General features: G+C 44.5%; 1 protein-coding gene across 1 annotated transcript in view; it reads right to left on the reverse strand.

The window, feature by feature from the left end:
* The window catches only part of LOC121568367 (short transient receptor potential channel 4), a 30,502-nt gene extending 17,208 nt beyond the window's left edge, over nucleotides 1–13,294 (reverse strand). The window contains exons 1-5 of the mRNA XM_045216825.1: nucleotides 13,127–13,294; nucleotides 12,235–12,453; nucleotides 6,339–6,479; nucleotides 5,942–6,118; nucleotides 5,348–5,548 (exon numbers count right to left, since the gene is read on the reverse strand). Of these exons, the coding sequence (XP_045072760.1) occupies nucleotides 5,348–5,548; nucleotides 5,942–6,118; nucleotides 6,339–6,479; nucleotides 12,235–12,453; nucleotides 13,127–13,285 (897 nt within the window). The 5' untranslated portion in view covers nucleotides 13,286–13,294. The remainder of the gene's footprint in view (nucleotides 1–5,347; nucleotides 5,549–5,941; nucleotides 6,119–6,338; nucleotides 6,480–12,234; nucleotides 12,454–13,126) is intronic.
* Nucleotides 13,295–13,763: the final 469 nt, after the last annotated feature.

The raw sequence follows: 13,763 nt of genomic DNA on the forward strand, positions 1-13,763 counted from the left end.
TAACCTCACCGTCACACAGAGCAGCGCAGATGTTCAGCAGATGGTTCTATCAAATCTCACAGAGACAAAAACATAATCATGTTTAATGAGGAACAGATTTGACAGACAGGCACTCTTTCAAACAGGAACATGGAGTTCTTTATAAATGTCTCTCTATGGAGACTTGAGTCTTATCTCTGTTCTATCCCTAACTCTAAAGCGATATAGCATGTTTTGTATTTTCCACAGTGTCATACAGTAAATGTCCATCTCATGGAAAGGGTTAAAAGTATTTAGCAATGAATTTGTGTTTTTTCTGCAGTTCTCAGTCCACTTCACTCTCTAGGTGAGAACATATGCAGTATCCACTTCTACTCAGGAGGGGGCAACATTTCACAACTTCCATTTCATAACCTTACTGTACCTGCTCATCTACAGTATCCGTGGAAGCAACCAAAAATAAACAAAACATTCACAATACAGTGCTGTACACTTAACATGAGACAATATTCCCACAAACTACTGACGGCATACAAGCCATGAGAAGAGCACAAAAGGTCTGACCCCCACACACTATGTATTCCCTAGTTAGTGCACTACTTTTAAATAGGGAATAGGGTGCCATATGGGACGTGGCCAAGGTTGTTGTTTTCCTGTGCATGCTGCTTTCTGTGTAATTTAGATGTATTGTGAGTTAGTATCCCAAGGAAACATTCAGTCAGAGCATTATCATATTTGTAGCATCATTATTGATGTATCATTATGTTTCATTATGTTCCCATCAAGGGACTGGACAGCAGACTGAGTATTCAGACCCCTTGACTTTTTCCACATTTTGTTACGTTACAGCCTTATTCTAAAGTTGATTAAATTGTTTTTTTCACTTATCAATCTACACACAATACCCCATAATAACAAAGCAAAAACAGGTTTTTAGAAATGTTTGCAAATTTCTTTAAAAAAATAACAAACGGAAATATGACATTTACATAAGTATTCAGACCCTTTACTCAGTACTTTGTTGAAGCATCTTTGGCAGTGATTACTGCCTCGTGTCTTCATGTGTATGACGCTACAAGCTTGGCACACCTGTATATGGGGAGTTTCTCCCATTCCTTTCTGCAGATCCTCTCAAGCTCTGTCAGGTTGGATGGAGTGTTGCTGCACAGCTATTTTCAGGTCTCTCCAGAGATGTTTGATCGGGTTCAAGTCCAGGCTCTGGCTGGGCCACTCAAGGACATTCAGAGACTTGTCCCGAAGCCACTCCTGCTTTGTCTTGGCTGTGTGCTTAGCGTTGTTGTCCTGTTGGAAGGTGAACCTTTGCCCCAGTCTGAGGTCCTGAGCACTCTGGAGCATGTTTTCATCAAGAATCTCTCTGTACTTTGCTCCGTTCAGCTTTGCCTCGATCCTGACTAGTCTCAAGTCCCTGCCGCTGAAAAACATCCCCACAGCATGATGCTGTCACCACCATGCTTCACCGTAGGGATGGTGCCAGGTTTACTCCAGACGTGACGCTTGGCATTCAGGCGAAAGAGTTCAATCTTGGTTTCATCAGACCAGAGAATCTTGTTTCTCATGGTCTGAGAGTCTTCAGGTGCCTTTTGGTAAACTCCAAGTGGGATGTCATGTGCCTTTTACTGAGAAGTGTTTTCCGTCTGGCCACTCTACCATAAAGGCCTGATTGGCGGAGTGCTGCAGAGATGGTTGTCCTTCTGGAAGGTTCCCCCATCTCCACAGAGGAATTCTAGAGCTCTGTCATAGTGACCATCGGGTTCTTGGTCACCTCCCTGACCAAGGCCCTTCTCCCCCGATTGCTCAGTTTGGACGGGCGGCCAGCTCTAGGAAGAGTCTTGGTGGTTACAAACTTCTTCCATTTAAGAATGATGGAGGCCACTGTGTTCTTTGGGCCCTTCAATGCTGCAGACATTTTTTGGTAACCTTCCCCAGATCTGTGCCTCAACACAATCCTGTCTCGGAGCTCTACGGACAATTCCTTCGACCTCATGGCTTGGTTTTTGCTCTGACATGCACTGTCAACTGTGTGACCTTATATAGACAGGTGTGTGCCTTTCCAAATCATGTCCAATCAATTGAATTTACCACAGGTGGACTCCAATCAAGCTGTAGAAACATCTCAAGGATGATCAATGGAAACAGGATGTACCTGTGCTCAATTTCGAGTCTCATAGCAAAGGGTCTGAATACTTATGTAAATAAGGTATTTCTGTTTTTTAATTTTTAATACATTTGCAAAGATTTCTAAAAACCTGTTTTTGCTTTGTCATTATGGGGTATTGTGTGTAGATTGATGAGGATTTTTTTTAGTTCATTCATTTTAGAATAAGGCTGTAACGTAACAAAATATAGGAAACGTAAAGGGGTCTGAATACTTTCCGAACGCACTGTATGTACAAAAGTATGTGGACACCCCTTCAAATGAGTGGATTCGGCTATTTCAGCCACACCCGTTGCTGACAGGTGTATAAAATCGAGCACACAGCCATACAATCTCCACAGACAAACATTGGCAGTAGATGGCCTTACATAGGATGCCACCTTTCTAACAAGTCAGTTCGTGCCCTGCTAGAGCTGCCCCGGTCAACTGTAAGTGCTGTTGTTGTGAAGAGGAAACGTCAAGGAGCAACAACGGCTCAGCCGCGAAGTGGTAGGCCACACAAGCTCACAGAACGGGACCATCAAGTGCTGAAGAGCGTAGCTTTTTAAAAACCATCTGTCCTACCAAGTTCCAAACTGCATCTGGAAGAAATGTCAGCACAAGAACTGTTCGTCGGGAGCTTAATGAAATGGGTTTCCATGTCCAAGCAGCCGCACACAAGCCTAAGATAACCATGTCCAATCCCAAGTGTCGGTTGGAGTGGTGTAAGGCCCGACGCCATTGGACTCTGGAGCAGTGGAAATGCGTTCTCTGCAGTGATGAATCATGCTTCACCATCTGGTAGTCCGACGGACTACTCTGGGTTTGGCGGATACCAGGAGAACGCTACAGTGGCTTGAGAAAGTATTCACCCCCCTTGGCATTGTTCCTATTTTGTTGCCTTACAACCTGGAATTAAAATGGATTTTTTGAGGGTTTGTATCATTTGATTTAAACAACATGCCTACCACTTTGAAGATGTAAAATATTTGTTATTGTGAAACAAACAAGAAATAAGACAAAAAAACAGAAAACTTGAGTGTGCATAACTATTCACCCCCCAAAGTCAATACGTTGTAGAGCCACCTTTTGCAGCAATTACAGCTGCAAGTCTCTTGGGGTATGTCTCTATAAGCTTGGCACATCTAGCCACTGGGATTTTTGCCTATTCTTCAAGACAAAACTGCTCCAGCTCCTTCAAGTTGGATGGGTTCCATGGTGTACAGCAATCTTTTAAGTCATACCCACAGATTCTCAATTGGATTGTGGTCTGAGCTTTGACTAGGCCATTCCAAAACATTTAAATGTTTCCCCTTAAACCACTCGAGTGTTGCTTTAGCAGTATGCTTAGGGTCATTGTCCTGCTGGAAGGTGAACCTCTGTCCCAGTCTCAAATCTCTGGAAGACTGAAACAGGTTTCCCTCAAGAATTTCCCTGTATTTAGCACCATCCATCATTCCTTCAATTCTGACCAGTTTCCCAGTCCCTGCCGATGAAAAACATCCCCACAGCATGATGCTGCCACCACCATGCTTCACTGTGGGGATGGTGTTCTCGGGTGATGAGAAGGATTACCTTTCTACTATTCCAGGTATTCCTTAAAGAGGTAGGGTTTCTTCTCCACAACTTTGTCCCTGACCTGTTTGGAGAGCTCCTTGGTCTTCATTGTGCCGCTTGCTTGGTGTCCTCCCGAGTGGCGCAGTGGTCTAAGGCAGTGCTAGCTGTGCTACTAGAGATCCTGGTTCGAATCCAAGCTCTGTCGTAACCGACCGGGAGACCCATGGGGCGGCACACAATTGGCCCAGCGTTGTCCAACGTAGGTGGAGGGAATGGCTGGCAGGGATGTAGCTCAGTTGGTAGAGCATGGCATTTGCAACGCCAGGGTTGTGGGTTTGATTCCAGTATAAAAAATTAAAATGTATGCACTCACTGACTGTAAGTCGCTCTGGATAAGAGCATCTGCTAAATGTAAATGGTGCCCCTTGCTTAGTGGTGTTGCAGACTCTGGGGCCTTTCAGAACAGGTGTATATATACTGAGATCATGTGACACTTAGATTGCACACAGGTGGACTTTATTTAACTAATTATGTGACTTCTGAAGGTAATTGGTTGCACCAGATCTTATTTAGGGACTTCATAGCAAAGGGGGTGAATACATATGCACGCACCACTTTTCCGTTATTTATTTTGTAGAATTTTTTGAAACAAGTTATTTTTTTCATTCCACTTCACCAATTTGGACTATTTTGTGTATGTCCATTACATTAAAGCCAAATAAAAATAAATTTAAATTACAGGTTGTAATGCAACAAAATAGGAAAAACTCAAAGGGGGATGAATACTTTTGCAAGGCACTGTACCTGCCCAAATGCATAATACCAACTGTAAAGTTTGGTTGAGAAGGAATAATGGTCTGGAGCTGTTTTCCATGGTTTGGGCTAGTGAAGGGAAATCTTAACGCTACAGCATACAATGACATTCTAGACGATTCTGTGCTTCCAACTTTGTGGCAACAGTTTCGGGAAGGCCCTTTCCTGTTTCAGCATGACAATGCCTCAGTGCACAAAGCGAGGTCCATACATAAATGTTTTGTCGAGATTGGTGTGGAAGAACTTGACTGGCCTGCACAGAGCCCTGACCTCAACCCCATCGAACACCTTTGGGATGAACTGGAATGCCGACTGCGAGCCAGGACTAATCGCCCAACATCAGTGCCCAACCTCACTAATGCTCTTGTGGCTGAAAAGAAGCAAGTCGCCGCAGCAATGTTCAAACATCTAGTGGAAAGCTTTCCCAGAAGTGTGGAGGCTGTTAAAGCAGAAAACAGGGGACCAACTACATATGAATGCCCATGATTTTGGAATGAGATGTTTGACGAGCAGGTGTCCACATACTTTTGGTCATGTAGTGTAGCTCCAGTAATGTGTTGTTTCACTAAGGAAGGATGCCATTTTCAGACACAGCCTGGTGATTACCACATAATTACAACTCCCATAGGAAGTCTCCACCCATATCCGGCCATCTACTACTTCTTAATCCTATTTTAGAGATAACAGCAGAAGTTAGCTTCATGCTTTATCCTCTGAAATACAACATGTAAAATCCTCAGCTGTACCAAAGACATTGGGCGGGAGAGTCACCTGGCCAAGCTTCAGCATGCAGAAAAATGACAATAAACATAGGTTCCTGAGGAAACATGAATTATATCTTACCTCTTTCTGTCTGTATTTGATAGCCAGTTTGAGTCTGGCCAGGTCATTGGTGTTCTCATCCAGTATAGGGTTGATGTCATCTCTGTAGTTCAGGATCAGCTCTAGTTCTCTGGAGCTCCTGGTTTGGTCCAACAGGTCCTTGGCAAACTGTTTACACTGCTGAGATAACTCCTCATACTCCGACATAAACTCATTCTCCACCTGAAACAGTCAGAAACTGTTAGTTAACAGTCAATAAACTAGTTAAAAACTCTTTATAAAGCATTTATACTGCTAGGACAACTCCTTATACTCTGACATAAACTCTTTCTCCACCTGAAACAGGAATAAACTGTTAGTTAAAAGTCGAGCACAAATAAACACTGTTATGGAACACCGTCCATCTCCTAAAAGGCAGAAGATTGGTGTCAGTGGCACTCTCTTGTGGAAGCCTTATGTTCCACATAAGAATTAACTAAGTAAATAAATAGTCCATAAACTGCTTATAAAGTACACTGCTGAGACAACTCCTCACTCTTCTTTGACTCAAACTCATCCTCCAGCTCAATTTAATTTAATTTAATAAACTTAGCAAATAGCTGTTAAAAACCCCACCTTGCTGAGCTCCTGTAGTTCCCAGGAGAGCTGGAAGGCTGTGAGGAAAGGGTCTTCACTGGAGAGGGCCACGAGTGATGGGCTGGCAAGGGCCTTGTAGATGTTGAGACGAGAGCGGGAGTGACGCAGACTATCCACATCAGAGCTGGACACACACTCCATGCAGTTACAGCGCACCTGGAACACACACCGGTACTGGAGAGTTAGTGGAGGGAGGGCAGTATTGTAACTATCATACTGTACTCTACTATTGTATCATACTGTATAGTGTAGTGTAGCCTGCTGTGACTATTGTACTGTACTACATTACATACTATATCATACCGTAGCATGTAGTACTTTATCATTTACCATAGTGCTACACCATAGTGTAGCATATATCCTGATTCAGACCCACCTCATGTGGCTGGGGCACGGACACCCCCTTCTGCACCAGCAGTTTGATGATCTCATAGTTGTTGGTGTGAGCTGCCAGGATGATGGGTGTGATGTCAGGAGTGAAGTCAGAGAACTGCTTGTCCAATAGGATGGGAGGAACCTGGAGAGAGGGCGGGGAAGAGATAAATATGGGTTATAGTCAGATAGGGATTATGATGGGCAAGAGACAAAAGATGTGTTCAATCCAGATATCGATTGAGGAAGGAAAAATGAATTGGACAAAACTGAATTCATAACAACATCGTAGGTATTATCAATATCAATACCATAGTGTTTCCTTTATGAACCAATTCAATAGAGCTACATGGTTTAGGTTTTACTTGAGGATAAGCTGTGTGTGTGTGTGTGTGAGTGTCTGTGTGTGTGTGTGTTTGTTGATTACAGAGGCCCAGCTGCTCTATTACAGAGGCCCAGCTGCGCGAGGATCTGTTTTAGGACCACTATTGTTTTCACTATATATACTCTACCTTTTTACACACAATGTCAACATTCACTGCTATGCAGACGACAGACAGCTGTACATTTCGATGAAACATGGAGAAGCCCCAAAAATGGCCTACCCTGGAAGACTGTGTTTCAGACATAAGGAAGTGGATGGCAGCACATCCTTTACTTTTAAACTCTGACAAAACAGAGATGCTAGTTATAGGTCCCAAGAAACAAAGAGATCTGCTGTTTGATATGACAATTAATCTCAATGGTTTTACAATCGTCTCAAATAAAACTGTGAAGGATCTTGGTGTTACTCTGTACCCTGATCTCTCTTTTGACTAATATTTCAAGAGCAGCTTTTTTTCATCTTCGTATCATTGCAAAAATCTGAAACGTTTTGTCCAAAAATGTGCCGAAAAGCTAATCCATGCTTTTGTCACTTCAAGATTAGACTACTGCAGTGCTCTACTCTCTGGCTACCCAGATAAAGCACTAAACAAACTTCTGCTATTGTTAAATACGGCTGCTAGAATCTTGACTAGAACCCCCCAAAGAATATCATATTACTCCAGCGCTAGCCTCTGGCTTCCTGTTAAGGCTAGGGCTGATTTCAAGGTTTTACTGATAACCTACAAAGCATTACATGGACTTGCTCCTACCTATCTCTCCAATATGGTCCTGACATACATACCTACACGTACGCTACAGTCACAAGACACAGGCCTCTTTATTTTTCCTTGAATTTCTAAGCTAACAGCTGGAGGCAGGGCTTTCTCCTATAGATCTACATTTTTATTGAATGGTCTGCTGATCCATGTGAGAGACACAGACTAGTTCTCAACCTTTAAGTCTTTACTGAAGACTCATCTCTTCAGTAGGTCCTATGATTGAGTAATGTCTGGCCCAGGGGTGCGAATGTGAATGGCAAGGCACTGGAGTGACGAACCACCCTTCCTGTCTATGCCTGGCTGGCTCCCCCTCTCCACTGGGATTCTCTGCCTCTGACCCTATGAGTCACTGGCTTGCTAGTGCTCTCCCATGCCGTCCCTAGAAGGGGTGCATCACATTGAATATCGCTATACTCGACTTGAGTGGGTTGAGTCACTGACGTGATCTTCCTGTCCGGTTTTGCGCCCCCTCGGGCTCTTGTGGTAAGGGAGTTCTTTGCGGTAAGGGAGATCTTCGTGGGCTATATTCCACCTTGTCTCAGGGTAATAAATTGGTAGTCTGTTGATATCCCTCTGGTAGTGTGGGGGCTGTGCTTTGGCAAAGTGGGTGGGGTTATATCCTGCCTGGTTAGCCCTGACCCGGGGTATCGTCGGACGCGGCCACAGTGTCCCCCGGCACCCCCGCCCCTGTCTCAGTCTCCAGTATCTATGCTGCAGTAGTCTATGTGCAAGGGGGCTAGGGTCAGTCTGTCCTATCTTGTGTAATTCTCCTGTCTTATCTGGTGTCCTTTGTGATCTTAAATAATGTATGCTCCCTCTAATTCTTCCATCTCTCTTTCGCTCTCTCTCTCCTCCCGGAGGACCTGAGCCCTAGGACAATGTCTCAGGACTACCTGGCTTGACGACTCCTGGCTGTCCCCGTCCCCAGTCCACCTGGTCGTGCTGCTGATCCAGTTTCTGCTGTTCTGCCTGCAGCTATGGAACCCTGACCTGCTCACTGGACGTGCTACCTTTTCTCTCCCTCTCCCTCTCTCTCTCTCTACCGCACCTTCTGTCTTAACCTCTGAATGCTCAGCTATGAAAAGCCAACTGACATTCATTCCTGAGGTGCTGATCTGTTGCACCCTCTATAACCACTGTGATTATTATTTGTCCCTGCTGGTCATCTATGAACATTTGAACATCTTGAAGAATGATCTGGCCTTAATGACCATGTACTCTTATAATCTCCACCGGACACAGCCAGAAGAGGACTGGCCACCCCTCAGAGGTTTCTTCCTAGGTTCCTACCTTTCTAGGGAGTTTTTCCTAGCCACCATGCTTCTACATATCTGTATTGCTTGCTCTTTGAGGTTTTCATCTGGGTTTCTGTAAAAGCACTTTGTGACATCTGCTTTATAAATCAATTTGATTGATTGATTGACAGGGTCGAATCATTTAAAGTGCGTCCCAAATGGCACCATCATAGGGCTCTGGTCAAAAGTAGTGTACTATATAGGGTATAGGGTGCCATTTGTGATGCAACCACAGTCTAATTGGTCTGCCTCTGGGAGGAGATGATAAGGAAGAGGCACTTGAGTGACCACTTCACTTACAGTATGAGGAAATACTAGCTAACAGGATTACATTACTGTTCCCTTTATCACAACAACTCAGAACCACAGGTCTTCTTGTCATTGATTCCTGATGCTCCTGATGGTGTGCGTGCATTCGTGTGTGGTCCAGATGACGTGTTTGCATAACAATGTAATGTTGAAACAATGACTAGCATCACTGCCAGTTAGGTCATGCTGTTGAGATGGAGTCTGACCTTATTATCACTATCTCTAATCTCCCTCAGAAGAGATGGAGAAAGAGAGGTGGAGATACAGTAGAGAGATGCCACGGTCTCCTCTGATAGAAAGATGAGAGGGTGCAAATACACTCTTCTATTACACTCCTCTCTCTCTCTCTCTCTCTCTCTCTCTCTCTCTCTCTCTCTCTCTCTCTCTCTCTCTCTCTCTCGCTCTCTCTCTCTCTCTCTCTCTCTCCATCTGATGGAGGGACATAATGTTAATTCAGATGTAATACAGTATGGTGTATCTAGACATTGTCCTCTATAGCTAACCGCATGGGTGGCTCTATGCTTTCTTGTCCATCTACTGAAAAGGGCCTCAGTTGTTATATGAAAAGATTTAAATCCAAAGAGTTTCAGAGCAGCTCTGGTGCTGTGGGAGTTTTCTTTGACGTCTTTGAAAATGTGTTTGAGAAGTGTTCAGCCCCCATAGACTTTCTCTGTAATGGTGTGTGTGTGTGCGTGTGTGTGTGTGTGTGTGTGTGTGTGTGTGTGTGTGTGTGTGTGTGTGTGTGTGTGTGTGTTTCTGTGTCAGACCTACTGTATTCTGTTCTATTTCTGTCCTTTGTTTTAAAACTAGCTAAAACATATATGTAACCTTGATAATGCATGCTGTAACTTGATACATTTGTATGCATTTCAGGACTGTGTATGTCTTCCGGTTACATTTCATGTTGTATTTTTGGCCATCTGCAAACGAGAGTAATAGTCACACTAACATTTATTTTTTCAAGATTAAATAGCCTAATATCATAATTCAAGATATTGTATAATTTGTTGGGGGAAATGTTGCCTGGTCGTTTCTATGATGGCCACAGCCCCACTCTCACTTGTGCGCTCTTGAGTTAGGTCTAATTATGACATGACAATATTGTTACTGTTTTAAAAACGTGCACAGCTGCTTAATACTTGTTCGCAAGTGCCCAATTATCTGTGTAATTCGAGTCAAGACATTTTCCTTCAGTTTGTGCATTTATTTCTAATGCTTTGAGTATGTCTTTGTGTGTTGCCGCTTCTTGGAGCTCCCTCGCTCCCCACCCACATATGTGTACTCTCCCCTTCAGAGCATACAGAACACTGCCAAATAGAAGTACCTTGAGCTCCCTCACAGGTGGCTTTGCCAGTGTTCTGTAAGTTCTGATGGGGAGTGTGTCCATATGTGTGTAGGCTGTAGGCCCATTTTGTTGTCATAGTACCCACAGCTTGTTTCCTAATGCCAGTAGGAAAGTTCAGTTTGATTTTGATTACATTTTTGTAGACACTCCAGAGCGACTTACAGGAGCAATTGGGGTTAAGCGCCTTGCTCAAGGGCACAGACAGATTTTTGACCTAGTCGGCTCAGGGATTTGAACCAGTGACCTTTTGGTTACTGTCCCAAGGCTCTTAACCACTAGGCTTATTTTTGTTCCTAGTTTGTTTGTTTTTGCCTATCTTCCCAACATGTTTATTTATTCTGCCATCACTACCGTTACTTTGATAAATGTTTATAATATGCCATTTAGCAGACGCTTTTATCCAAAGCGACTTACAGTCACGTGTGCATACATTTTTACGTATGGGTGGCCCCGGGGATCGAACCCACAACCTTGGCGTTACAAGCACCATGCTCTACCAATTGAGCTACAGAGGACTGCCTGCCTGCCCTTAGGACCGGTAAGAACATGTAACCTTTTCACAGTTTCACATAATAAGATGTTGTCAATAGGCTACAGATATATCACTGTATACACGAATCAGTAGCCTATACAGATGAAAGACAGTACCTGCCTATTGACTCATTTGCTATAGTGATCAACAGAAATGTAAATCAGATGATTAACATATCACTAAGAGAGTGTATAAATGAACAGACTGTAAATAGAGAAATCACAGGAGGGCTAGGAGATGTGGTGAGGACGATCTAGTCTAGTGGATCAGCTGTGATTTAAATAAAGCGATTAGCAGAGTAAAACTTTCTCTTTCAGACCTCAGGGAGCCCCTGTCTGTTTTAGCGTACCTCTGTTCACCTGTTCATGGCTCAAGTCTCAATGGCACCCTTTTCCCTATATAGAGCACTAATTTTGATAAGGGACTATAGGGTAGTGTGCACTAAATATGGAATAGGGTGCCATTTTGGGATGCAACCAAGATCAACACAGAGGGAAGTGAAGAGGCAATTATACTGTAAGAATTATGGTTCAAATATCCAGAGTGCAAGTGTATGTGGAAAATGTGTAAATTGCCCATAGTAGCATATCTCACTGCTGTTCTGAGAGAACCAGTTAATTAGAGTAGACCAACACATACAGAGAAATAAGTGAAAAGGAATTATGTGCAGAAGCAAGAGATGTGAGGAGGAAGAATATGTAATTCACAAACATTATATGGTTCAAATATCCAGTGTGTAATAGCATGGAGAAACATTTCTAAATTGTACATTAACATTTTGTCCTTGTAGCTCTCAGTTGAAAGTTAGGGTTTAATTTTCCACCGAGTCCTCCAACCAGGGGATAGGGGGGTAGGGGCATTATATTTAAAAAAAAAAAAGGGGGATTAGAAATGTTGCAAGTAATGTTATTTGATAGACTTAAATCTGCTAATTTCATAGCTGATCTATCCCCTTAAAAATTAAATATGGTTGAAGTAATCCTTATACAGTAGGAATGAGTATGTGCCTGGGAGGGCATGGTGTAGTGTAATGCATAGGAAACACAAGAAGAGGGCATATAGTAGAGACTGTTCTATGTCAACATGTCAGGTCTAAGGCCTTTTTCAAGACCAATCTGATTGTAAAGCAGATAGCCTATTGGTATGTGATAACAAAAGGACAGTGTGCTGTGCTGTATGCAGGTGAATGTAGGCTAGTCACCCCTCCACCAAGTGACCATAGCCAACACTCAACAACAGGGTGCCATTTGGGAAGCACCCTGTAACTGTCCTACCTGTTTCTCCCCGCTGGGCTTCTTGTGGTTGAGCAGCAGTTCCACGGCCCCCACCACCTCTTTACGGATGGCGTGTAGCAGAGCGTCACCGACACACACGTTATAGGTGAGCAGCAGCTCAATAATCTCCAGGTTCTCATTCTCTATAGCGATCAGCAGAGCTGTGCGGCCCAACGGGTCTATACAGTTAATGTTGATCCGGAAGTAGATCTCTGCCTCCTACAGGCGGGAGGGGGAATGACAACGGATTATTATTTAGTTTTATGGTATCCCTCCCTCCCGCCCTCCCGCCCCCTCCCTCCCTCCCTCTTCCCGTCTCTCTCCCTCCCTCCATTTCTCCCTCCTTTCCCTTCCATTCCCACTCTCTCCCTTCCCTTCCCTTCCCTTCCCTTCCCTTCCCTTCCCTTCCCTTCCCTTCCCTTCCCTTCCCTTCCCTTCCCTTCCCTTCCCTTCCCTTCCCCTTCCCTTCCCTTCCCTTCCCTTCCCTTCCCCTCCCTCCCTCCCTCTTCCTGTCTCTCTCCCTCCCTCCATTCCTCCCTCCCTTCCCTTCCATTCCCTTCCATTCCCTCCCTTCCATTCCCTCCCTCCCTCCCTCCCTCCCTCCTCCCTCCCTCCCTCCCTCCCTCTTCCTGTCTCTCTCCCTCCCTCCCTCTTCCTGTCCCTCTCCCTCCCTCCATTCCTCCCTCCCTTCCCTTCCATTCCCTCCCTCCCTCCCTCCTCCCTCCCTCCCTCTCCCCTCCTCCCTCCCTACCTCTAGAGCTTGTTTGACGGAGGTATAGTATGCTTTCTCCTCCCTCCCTTCTCCCCCGCTCCCTTCCTCCCTCTCTCCACCTCTTTCTACCTCCCTCCACCCTTCCTCCCTCATCCCTCCCTCTCCTCCCTGCATCCCTACCTCTAGAGCCTGTTTGACTGAGGCATAGTCTCCTTTCTCCACTGCTCCCAGGTAGTTCCTCTCCAGGCCAGACAGTTCAGACTCGGCCCTGACAATCCTCAGAGGGATCCGGTCCCTGTAGGAGGAGTTGTCTGTCCTCCGGTAGTACAGTTGAGACATCACTGCTACTGCTAGGCAATCTCACTCACCTAGACAGGTTAGATTAGATAACATTGGTTACCCCTAATCTACATTTTGGGGAGGCAGTGGACAGAGACAGAGACACAGATCAGTAATGGTTGGGTGAATGGTTTGGTTGCTAGTAGGAAAGCTACTTAATGCAGACTGGACTCACTGGACACACATTTGGTATTTTACGTACATCTTTGCACCTCCAATAAGTATGGTATGGTTTTTTTGTGTCCATATTTGTATTTATGTTGTCATTTTTTCATTTGGGGGGGTACCAAGGGGAGGCAGGTAGCTTAGTGGTTAAGAGCGTTGTGCCAGTAACCGAAAGGTCTCTGGTTCTAATCCCCGAGGCGACTAGGTGAAAAATCTGTCGATGTGCCCTTGAGCAAGGCACTTAACCTTAATTGCATTTTACATTTACATTTTAGTCATTTAGCAGACGCTCTTATCCAGAGCGACATACAGT

Source organism: Coregonus clupeaformis, chromosome 6, assembly GCF_020615455.1.
Source record: "Coregonus clupeaformis isolate EN_2021a chromosome 6, ASM2061545v1, whole genome shotgun sequence".
Taxonomy (NCBI): Eukaryota; Metazoa; Chordata; class Actinopteri; order Salmoniformes; family Salmonidae; genus Coregonus; species Coregonus clupeaformis.